The 11,951-nt window shown below is 42.0% G+C and overlaps 1 protein-coding gene across 1 annotated transcript in view; it reads right to left on the reverse strand.

Moving 5' to 3' along the window:
- Positions 1 to 11,951, reverse strand: part of AHCYL2 (adenosylhomocysteinase like 2) — a 230,819-nt gene that overhangs the window by 16,479 nt on the left and 202,389 nt on the right. The window contains exons 7-9 of the mRNA XM_042782897.1: positions 8,104 to 8,273; positions 3,807 to 3,870; positions 3,299 to 3,387 (exon numbers count right to left, since the gene is read on the reverse strand). Coding sequence (XP_042638831.1) covers positions 3,299 to 3,387; positions 3,807 to 3,870; positions 8,104 to 8,273 — 323 coding nt within the window. The remainder of the gene's footprint in view (positions 1 to 3,298; positions 3,388 to 3,806; positions 3,871 to 8,103; positions 8,274 to 11,951) is intronic.

The following is an 11,951-nucleotide window of genomic DNA, read 5'->3' on the forward strand; positions in this document are numbered from 1 at the left end:
GAGGCGTTTCTTCACTCAGACAGCTGCTGGCTGCTGAGGCTGAGAAGCCCCAAGGTTGACAAGTAAAAAGGCACAGTCCCGATGTTACCAATCCACAAAGCAGGCCATTAACTTAACTCCATCTTAAGTCCCAAGATCGGCAGAGCATCGCAGGCTGCTGAGCAACAACAACACGGCTACATGCAGGGTCCAAGCATGCCACAGGCTAGAGACCATTCTCAAAGCTTCTCCTTATATACAGGAAGCAGACCACATACCCGAAGGCAGCTACTCAGGTGCTCACAGTAGATTCCACCATGGAGTTGATTACCAGTCTTATCATGGGGAACAGTACATGCAGCTGCCCAGTCACTCAATCAGGCCCCGCCAAGTTGACACACAAACATAACCACCACAATGACACAACCTTACTTGCTGAAAACAAAGAGGACTTGAAGCACTTACTGATGAAGATCAAAAACTACAATCTTCAGTATGGATAACACCTCAACACAAAGAAAACAAAAATCCTCACAACTGGGCCAGTAAGCAATATCATGATAAACAGAGAAAAGATAAAAGTTTTCAAGGATTTCATTTTTCCTAGATCCACAAACAATGCCTATTGAAGCAGCAGTCAAGAAATTAAACAATGTATTGCAGTGGGCAAATATGCTCCAAAAGATCTCTTTTAAGTGTTAAGAAGCAAAGATGTCACTTTTAGGACTCAGGTGAGCCTGATCCAAGCCATGGTATTTTCAATTGTGTCCTATGCATGCAAAAGTTGGATGATGAATAAGGAAAACTGTGGAAGAATGGATGCATTTGAATCACGGTGTTGGTAAAGCATACTGAATGCACCACGGATCTGTCCCAGAAGAAGTGCAGCCAGAAAGCTCCTTAGCAGCAAGGATGGCGAGACTTCGTCTCATGTACTTTGAACATGTTATCAGGGGAGACCAGTCCCTGGAGAAGAGTTATCATGCTTGGTAAAGTAGAGGGTCAGCAAAAAAGAGGAAGACCCTCCATGAGAGGGATTGACATGGTGGGTGCAACAACAGGCTCACACACAGCAATGACTGTGAGGATGGTGCCGGACCGGACAGGGTTTCATTCTGTTACACATAGTGTCACCATGAGTCAGAACTGACCTGACAGCACATAACATAATTCTTACCTTAGATATCACCACTCCCCCAAAGTTATCGTATCTTCCAGCTACATTAAAATACTCGCTCAGCTTCTTAAACATGCCACACTCTCTCCTTCCTTGATGACTATGCACATGTCCTCCCGGCCTGGAACATACTTCCAGATTAAGCAAAAACACAGGTTTGAGGCTCAGCTCCACTGACACCTCTTCCTGCCATGGCTCTTACTCCTCAGTCAGGTATTTCTCTTCTGTGCTCCTGCAGAAGCACGTGCTGTTTACCACCACGCAGCCGTTACTGCACCACACAGTGGTTATTGCTCATGTGTTTCGAGAAGCAGGGGCCTTACCTTATTCATCTTATTCATCCTCCACACACAGCACGTTGCCTGATACGTAGTAAGTGACTGATAATGTTTGTAAGATAATTTGAACCATGTCTAAATCACTATCAAATTTGAACAGTAGTAAAGCACATATACCCCAACACAAAGAAAATGAAAATCCCACAACGGGACCAATAAGCAGCATCACAACAAATGGAGAAAAGACTGAAGTTGTCAAAGACTATATTACTTGGTTCCACAATCAACACCAATGGAAGCACAGTCAAGAAATGAGATGACATATTGCACTAGGCAAACCTGCTGCAAAAGACCTCTTTAAAGTGCTGAAGAGCAAAGATGTCTCTTTGAAGACTAAGGTGTACCTAACCCAAGTCAAGGTATTATCAATAACCTCACATGCATGTGTAAACTGGACAATGAATAAGGAAGACCAAAGAAGAGTTGATGCTTTCGAGTTGTGGTGTTGGCAAGTGAAAGTACCACGGACGCCAGAATAACCAACAAATCAGTCCCGGAAGAAGTGCATCTGGAATGCTCCTTGGAAGCAAGAACGGCCAGACTTCATCTCACCTGCTCTGGTCATGTTTTCAGAAGGGACCAGTCCCTGGAGAAGGATATCATGCTTGGCAAAGTGGAGGGTCAGCAAAAACTGGGAAGACTCTCAATGAGATGGACTGACATAGTGGCTGCAACAATGGGCTCAGGTACAGCAAAGATTGTGGGGCTGGCCCAGGATCAGGCAATATTTCATTCTGTTGTGCATAGGGTTACTATGGGTCGGACTTGACTTAACGGCACCTACCAACAACAACAACGAAGCATGTTCAGGTTTCTATAATGAACCCCTTGAGCACTTGAAGGGGAATAGTTCCCTGTGTGCAGTGGAGCCCTGACTCAGAAAAAGCCAGTAACTCTGTTACATAATTCATATGTTGTTGTTATGTGCCATCGAGTCGGCCCCGACTCATAGCGACCCCTCCTTGGGTTTCCGAGGCAGTATCACTACAGAAGTAGGATTACCCAACCTTCCTTCCGAGGAGTGGCTGGTGGGTTTGAACCGCCAGCCTTCTGGTTAGCAGTCAAGTGCTTTAGCCACTATGCTACCAGAGCTCCCAATTCATATGTAATGCACAAAAATTTGTAACAATTATTTCACTGAAGTTTCAGAGCTCGGAGATAGGTATGATTATCCACATTTTAGGGATGAGAAATATGAGGTTTAGAGAAGTTAAAGAGCTCACTCAGGTTTCTCTGACATACTTCCTCTCAGTGCAGTCAGACAAGCCCTATACTAGCTGTGGACTGGGGACGTGATAGGAACTTTAAAAAAACAAAACACTTCTAATTTGGGAATCATTTCAAACTTAAGAATCACAAGAACAGCACAAAGAATCCGATTTACCAGACCTTACCCTCACTTTGGGTTTGCCAGATGTGTCCTTATGGTTAGGTTCCAGGATTATGGTTAGATTCAGTGTTCCTCCCGGTGTGTCACCTCAGAAAGCATCTGATGCCAGCCTATTTCTTTGTGACCACTGTTTTCAAAGGGGCAGAGATTGCATACAGAGAGGATAAGGGGCTCCTTGCTCTCTGGCTCATGGCCTCCCCTGTTCCTATTTCCTTACGAATTCTAGATGTTACCTTCTCTCCAAGCAGAGCTCCTTACTCTGAAACACAGGAGCTCATAGTTATGGGCCTTCTCTCAGGTCTGGGCCTGTCTAAGAGAAGAGGGGCATCACCCAGGCTGTTTTCCAGCAGTAGCTCCAGGGTCACATGTTAGGTGGCAGTAGAGAGGAGGCGTGCGTCTCCTCCACATGCTTACCAGGCTTGCAGGGCACAGATGGGGTCGATCTCGGTGACATACACAATGGAGCCCATGGCTTTCAGAGCAGCGCAGCACCCCTTCCCCACCTGAGGAGGGGAGAGAACGCACATTCTAAGCCAAGCCAACGAGAAAACAGTTTCTCAAAGCTTCTGGTAAAGTGCAGCCCCCACCCCGCCCACCCCTATGCCTGGAGAAAAGAAGAAAACAAATGACTGCGGCTCATAAACAAACCCCTGGCCACTGCTTAGCACAGTCACATGCACGAGCACACCCACACTCACGAATCATGATCAAAACACAAGCTAAAACACATCACACAGTGGTACTGGAACAAGTTGGAAAATCAGCTCAGGGGGAAACGGTAACAATGCAGAGGGAAAAAGACTGTACTTCAACTGGGGGACCTCTAAGGTGGTCAATGAAAGTTCTGTCACACAAATGAAAACATCCTAGGATGGTTCAGCAAAATACACTTTAATTGCTTAAATGAAAGATCCAGCTTTACCTCTCCGTAGCCACAGACCACCACTTGCTTTCCACCGAACATCATGTCTGTTGTCCTTTTAAGCCTATGGGGCAAAAAACATTACATCAGAAAAAGCTTCTGTTTCTCCCTTGAGTCCTGGGTGTCTTTGTATTCATGGGGCTTTCCCATTTTGAAAGAAGGCCTCATTTTTGATGAAGGCCAACTTACCAAGTTTTTCTTTCATGCACTGGACTTTTGGTGTAGGTGAAAAGTCACTGCCAGATCCAAGGCCACCTAGATGTTCTCCTATATGATCCTCCTTAAGTTGTATAGTTTTGCATCTTATATTTAGGTCTATGATTCACTTTGAGTTAGTATTTGTGGAAGACGTAGCTCTGTGCCTACATTCATATTTTTGACATGTGGATATCCAGGTGTTCCAGCACCATTTGCTGAAAAGACGTCTTTCTTCATTGAATGCTTGTCCTTCTTTATCAAAGATCAATTGATTATATTTGTGTGGGTCTATTTCTGGGCTCTCTACTCTGTTCCCTGATCTACTTGTCTGTTACTTGGGAAGTTTTTCACCATCTGACAGTATCAATGAGCACTTACCTACTCAACAGGTTTCTAGTAGGAAGCTGATAGTTTCCTATTTCTTCATTGTTAAAATCCAACCTTATCCCCTGGTTCCACTATTTCCATCTTATTCTCACTTTCATACGTCTCCAACATTAAAGAATCTTTCTTACATGGAGGGTAAATTCTGCTTAGAAGAGGCTCTGGCCATCTTTATAAACCTAGTACAGACACTTGATGCAAGGCATCTTTTACTGAATCTAGTATGTTGTTGTTGTTAGGTGCCGTCGAGTCATTTCTGACTCATAGCGACCCCATGCACAGCAGAACAAAACACTGCCCGATCCTGCGCCAGCTCCACGATCCCTGCTATACTTGAGCCCATCATCGCAGCCACCGTGTCAATCCATCTCATTGAAGGCCTCCCCCTCTTTCATCGACCCTCCACCCTACCAAGCATGACATCCTTCTTCAAGGAATGGTCCCTTCTGACAACATGACCAAAATAGGTGAGACAGTCTGGCCATTCTCGCTTCCAAGGAGCATTTTGGTTGCACTTCCTCTAGGACAGGTCTGTTAGTTCGTTTAGCAGTCCATGGTACTTTCAGCATTCTTCGCCAGCACCACAACTCAAAAGCATCAACTCTTCTTCGGTCTTCCTTATTCATTGTCCAGCTCTCACATGCATCCGAGGCAATTGGAAATATCATGGCTTGTGTCGGGCATACCTTAGTCCTCAAGGAGACATCCTTGCTCCTCAGCACTTGAAACAGTTCCTTCGCGGTTGACTTTCCCAACGCTATACGTCGTCTAATGTCCTGACTGCTGCTTCCATTGACATCGATTGTAGAACCAAGCAACGTGAACTCTTTGACAACCTCATTCTTCTCTCCATTTATTGTGATGCTGCTCATTGGTCCAGTTGTGAGGATTTTTGTTTTCTTTATATTGAGACATAAACCATACTGCAGACTGTATTCTTCAACCTTCATCAGTAGGTACCTTAAGTCATCCTAACTTTCAGCAAGCAAAGTTGTATTGTCTGCATATCTCACGTTGTTAATGATTCTTCCTCAAATGCTGATGCCACGTTTTTCTTCATATAGCCCAACTTCTCAGATTATTTGCTCAGCATATTGATTGAATAAGTGTGGAGAAAGGATACAACCCTGACACACTCCCTTCTTGATTTTAAACCATGTAGTGTCCCCTTGTTCCATTCGAACGACAGCCAAGACAAGACAGGTCAAGGTACAGGTTCCTCATGAGTATAATCAAGTGTTTGGGAATTCCCATTCTTCTCAATGTTATCCATAATTTGTCACGATCCACACAATCAAATGCCTTTGCATAGTCAATAAAACACAAGTAAACATCTTTCTGGTATTCTTTGCCTTAAGCCAAGATCCATCTGACAACAGCTATGACATCCCTTGTTCCACGTCTTCTTCTGAATCCGGCTTGCACCTCTGGAAGTTCTCTGTCAATATACTGCTGCAAACGTTTCTGAATTATCTTCAGTAAGATCTTACTTGCGTGCAATATTAATGATATTGTTCTATAATTTCCACATTTTGTGGGATCACCTTTCTTTGGAATGGGTACAAATATGGATCTCTTCCAGTCAGTTGGCCAGGTAGCTGTCTTCCAAATCTCTTGGCATAACTGAGTGAGTGCCTCCAATGGGGCATCCATTTGTTGAAATATCTCAATCGGTATTCCGTCAATTCCCAGAGACTTGTTCTTCGCCAACTCTTTCATTGCAGCTTTGACTTCCTCCTTCAGTACCATTGGTTCTAGATCATATGCCACTTCCTGAAATGGATGAAGATCAACCAATTCCTTTTGGTACAGTGATTCTGTGTATTCCTGCCATCTTCTCTTGATGTTTCCTGCATCATTCAATATTTTGCCCATAGAATCTCTCAATATTGCAACTCGAGGCTTAAATTTTTTCTTCAATTCTTTCAGCTTGAGAAATGCTGAGCATGTTCTTCCCTTTTGGTTTTCAAACTCCAGGTCTTTGCACATTTCATTATAGTAATTGGTTTTGTCTGCTTGAGCTGCTATTTGAAATCTTCTGTTCAGCTCCTTTATCTTGTGATTTCTTCCATCTAGTATAGACAGGCTTTATCTAGTATAGACAGATGTTAAGCTCACAGATTCGTGTTATGAAAAATCTAAAAGACACTCATTTGTGGATGAGTAAATATTTTAATGAAAATATACCCGGATGATTGATTTTATCAGGTTCAAGGATATTCATCTCATTAACACTTATATGTGGAAAGACCTATGACAGCCCATATACAGAGTGATGGACTAGGCACTCATTCCAATGCCCACTTTACCTCATAATACTATTGACTCTAAAGCAGTAATAATTAAGAACAGTTAGAATCTGCAATGAACATTCTTCACCTCAAAAAGATTTCAAAGCAAGAAGCTTCCCTTAAGATCTAACTCAACCCTGTAACTTACTGCACAGAGTTCCACAAAGAAGGGCAAGGGAACTAACATTGAGTAAGTGGATACATGCCTCATCTAATTTAACCCTCATAATAAGTCTATGTATTAAGTCTTAGTGTCACCATTATACATATAAGGAAATAGGCATAGGGAGGTTAAATAACTAGCCTAGGGTCACATAGCTAATAAATGAGGGAGCAAATACTCTAGATCTTTCTGGCAGTTCCCACTCAGTATAATCTGGGGTCCAGATTCTTTCTTCATTGGGTGTCTAGAACTGTGGCCCATAGGCTTTTCTTCCCTTTTCCATTAACCTATACATGATGGAAACCATTTGGCAAAAAAAAAAAAAAAAAAAACAATACTCTAAACAAACTTAATGGTTTCCCATAGGGACCTACTCAGTCTTCCTAACAAGAAATGAAGGGCTATCAGGACATAGATAAGGGAATGTTGTTGTTGTGTGCCGTCGAGTCGGACCCGACTCACAGCGACCCCTCCTTGGGTTTCCGAGGCAGTATCACTACAGAAGTAGATTGCCCCATCTTCCTTCCGAGGAGTGGCTGGTGGTTCAAACCAGCCTTCTGGTTAGCAGTCAAGTGCCTTAGTCACTATGCTACCAGAGCTCCCAGATATGGGAATAGACACTGAGTATTGGGAGAACACAGTATCTGGAATATATCTAAATAGATTTCATCAGCCTGGAAATCCTCATAGACTTTACAAATTAGAAATGCCTCTTGGAATTGATTGCCTGACACAAGTTCCCAGGTAGCCAGGGAATTATATGATATTTGGAGCTCAAGAACTGGCCACATGGCCTGGAATAGAGCACCAGGAACTCTTCCAAACCATCAAAGATATTTACTTATTTATACTGACTTTAGTTTCTGACCCACAGTTCACAGGGTCACAAATTCAGCACTGTGCCCATCAGCAGAGAGGAGCTAGTCTGATTTCTCAAGTGAAATAAATTTGACTGTAATTCTGATAGTAATGGTAGCTCTAAGTTATAAAATAGGAGCTCTGGTAGCATAGTGGCTAAGGCACTTGACTGCTAACCAGAAGGCTGGCGGTTCAAACCCACCAGCCACTCCTCGGAAGGAAGGTTGGGCAATCCTACTTCCGTAGTGATACTGCCTCGGAAACCCAAGGAGGGGTCGCTAAGAGTCAGGGCTGACTCGACGGCACATAACAACAACAACAACAAGTTATAAAATATTGGGTGTGATATGTTGATAGACCCAACTCAACAACTCAAGTTCATCCCAAAGATTACAAAACATACCCATCGAGAATTGATTCACGGCAACAGTAGAGGTTGTCAAATTTTTGTTTGGTGACTGAGTCATTGACATTCATGGCTGGAACACACAGCTTCCCAGCCTTGGATAGCTGGTACAGCCTGAGGATGAGGGAAACCAAGAAGGACATAAGACAGTAAGATATTATAATTAGCTGATACCAAATCAAAGCAATATGTCGGTTGGGCATGAGCTCATGAGGCATGAAACATGACTAGTCTTATCTTATTATGTCAATAGAAAGAAATATAGAATATCTTTTAATAGCCTGCATACATCTTACAAAGATCTTAAATAAAAGGCATATACAGAAAATCCTTGACCTACCTTTAATTTTTAAGGACTTAAAGTAAAATTTTAAATTGCAGGAGATTGATTCTTTCTTTTAATTATAAAAGGAGTAACTTAAAGTACTATTTTAAAAACCATGTATAATCTTAGCACTCACAATTTTTAATTTTCAAACAGTTCCAATTATGTAAAACCATTTGCCGGATTCTATGTAGTACTTTTACTGACACATACAATAACAATGATTGAAGACCAGACAATTTATGGAATGACACGAAGGACATCATATATGAAGAAACCAAAAAGTCATTAAAAAGATAGGAAAGGAAGAAATGACCAAAATGGATATCAAAAGAGACTCTGAAACTTGCTCTGGAATCCAAAGTAGCTAAAGTAAATAGAAGAAATGATGAAATAAAATAGCTGAACAGAAGATTTCAAAGGGCAGCTCAAGAAGATAAAGTATTATCATGAAATCTGCAAAGACCTGGAGTTCGAAAATCAAAAGTTAAGAACACACTCAGCATTTCTCAAACTGAAAGAACTATAGAAAAAAAATTAAGCCTCAAGTTGCAATACTGAAGGATTCTATGGGCAAAATACTGAATGATGCAGGAAGCATCAAAAGAAGACTGAAGGAATACACAGAGTCACTGTACTAAGAAGAATTGGTTGACATTCAATCATTTTAGAAGGTAGTGTATAATTAAAAAACGATGGTATTGAAGGAAAGAAGTCCAAGATGCACTGAAGGAACTGGTGAAAAACAAAGCTCCAGGAATTGAAGGAATATCCATTGAGATGTTTCAACAAATAGATTCAGTGCTGGAGGCGCTCAGTCATTTATTCCAAGAAATTTGGAAGACAGTGACCTGGCCAACTGACTGGAAGAGATCCATGTCTGTGCCCATTCCAAAGAAAGCTGATCCAACAGAAAGCAGAAATTATTAAGCAACATCATTAATATAATATGCAAGTAAAATTCTGCTGAAGATAATTCAAAAATGTTGCAGCATTACATAGACAGGGAACTGCCAGAGAAATTCAAGCTGGATTTGGAAGAAGACATGGAATGCAGGATATCATTGCTGATGTCAGATGGATTTTGGCTGAAAGCAAAGACTACCAGAAAGATGTTTACTTGTGTTTTATTGACTATGCAAAGGCAATCGACTGTGCAGATAATAACAGATTATGGATAACATTGCAAAGAATGAGAATTCCAGAACACTTAATTGTGGTCACGAGGAATCTGTACATAGATCAAGAGGCACACGTTCAAACAGAAGAAGGGGATACTGCATGGTTTAAAATCAGGAAAGGTGTATGTCAGGGTTGTATCCTTTCACCTTTTTTAATCTGTATGCTAAGCAAATAATCTGAGGAGCTGGACTATATGAGGAATGTGGCATCAGGATCAGAGGAAGAAGTATTAACAACTGCAATACATAGATGACACAACCTTGCTTGCTGAAAGTGAAAAAGATTTAAAGCACTTACCAATGAACATCAGAGAGTACAGCCTTCAGTATGGGTTGCACCTCAACATAAAGAAAATAAAAATACTTATAACTGGACCAATAAGTAACATCATGATAAATGGAGAAAAGATTGAAGTTGTCAGTGATTTCATTTTACTTGGATTCACAATCAATGCCCATGGAAACAGCAGTCAAGAAATCAAATGATGTATTCCACTGGGCAAATCTTCTGCAAAAGACATCTTTAAAGTATTGAAGAGCAAAGATGGCACTTTGAAGAAGGCATTCCTGACCCAAGCCATAGTATTTTCAATAGCCTCACATGCTGTGATAGCTGGACAATGAATAATGAAGAAGACCACAGAAGAGATGCTGCATTTGAGTTGTGGTGCTGGTGAAGAATATTGAAGGTACCGCAGACTGTTAGAAGAACAAACAAATCTGTCTTAGAGGAAGTGTAGCCAAAATGCTTCTTAGAAGTGAGAATGGCCAGACTTCGTCTTCATATTTTGGGCATACTGCCAGAAGGGACCAACTATTGATCTCTCCTAATGTAGAGCAAAGGAGAGTGAAGAAAATCAAAGATGCATGGAAACAATTAGCCCAAGGGACTAGTGGACCATGGGAACCTCAGCCTACATAACCCTGAAACCAGAAGAACTAGATGGTGCCTGGCTACCACTGACAACCACTCAGAAAGGGATCAAAACTGGAGATCCTGGATAGAATGGGAGAAAAACATGGAACAAAACTCAAAATCATAGGAAAGATCAGGCTTACTGGTCTGATGGAGACTGGTGAAACGCCTGAGACTATGGCCCTTAATCACCCTTTAGGCCTGATGTCATCCCATGGCTTAACCTTCAGCCAAACAACAGATAGGCCTCTGAGGTGAACAGTTACACAAAGGAGGGCACTCCTTAGAACAATCAACCATGGAGATCAGAGGGAGGAATCTCAGAAGACAGGAATACACAAGAAAGAAGGACACAGGGGAAAGGTAACCACAGGGAGGAAGTCCAGAGAGCTGTCACGCTGTGGGGATTGCAATCAATGTCACAAAACAAAATGTGTATGAACTGTTGAAAACAATTTGCTGTGTGAACTTTCACCCAAATCACAACAAAAAGTTGTTTAAAAAAAAAAAGAAAAGAAAAAAAGAAGGGACGAATCTCTGCAGAAGGATGTCATGCTTGGTAAAGTAGATGGTCAGCAAAAAGGAGGAAGACCCTCAACGACAGGGACTGACACAGCAGCTGTGACGATGGGCTCAAGCATGGCAACAACTGTGAGGATGACAGAACCGGGCAGTGTTTCATTCCGCTGTACGCAGGGTTGCTGTGAGTCAGAACCAAGTCCGGCACCTAAGAACAACAGCCTCTGCAAGATTCTGTATAGCACTCTCATTGCTACATTTTGATGGCTGACTAAGGCAACTGACTCTGACTAAGGCTTACCTTCCTCTACGGGGGAACCATTACATTATTTCCTCCTGCCCTATTCTGCTATTATACATAACACTGCAGCAGACAGATGCATGCTATAGATTTGTTTTTTCATTTGCCTTTTTGTCCCCCCCAGGATACATGTACAAGAATGGGATTATAGGGCCAAGGCATATGAACAATGTGAATCAGTTCACAATGCCATTCGTTAGTTTACTGGACCAAAATTTACTGAAAGTGAACTATTAGGTATTTTATTCAAAATCTATCCCTTTCTAAGAGTCTGAAGGTATGGTATGACCCACAGTTGTGTGTATTCAAAGGATCACAATGTATGGAAGCAGTGACAGTGGCTCATTCAGAATTTACTTCTCTAAAATTTTTACTTTTTACTTTTCGTTCTTTATGAGTGAAAAAGAGTGAACAGAATGATTCCACTTTTATTCAGGGAATTACTGTGCATCTGAGAAACAGAACGCATGCCTGTGGATATAACGTCTGTTGTCTGTGTAGCGTGACCCTGTGAGGGCACACGCTTTTGGCTTCTTGGTCCACTGTGACCTCTTGGCCCACTCTGACCCCCGGCACTTAGGGCAGATCCTGGCTCACTGCAGA

This window comes from Orycteropus afer, unplaced genomic scaffold, assembly GCF_000298275.1.
Source record: "Orycteropus afer afer isolate SDZICR_OR568_19922 unplaced genomic scaffold, OryAfe1.0 scaffold00501, whole genome shotgun sequence".
Lineage (NCBI taxonomy): Eukaryota > Metazoa > Chordata > Mammalia > Tubulidentata > Orycteropodidae > Orycteropus > Orycteropus afer.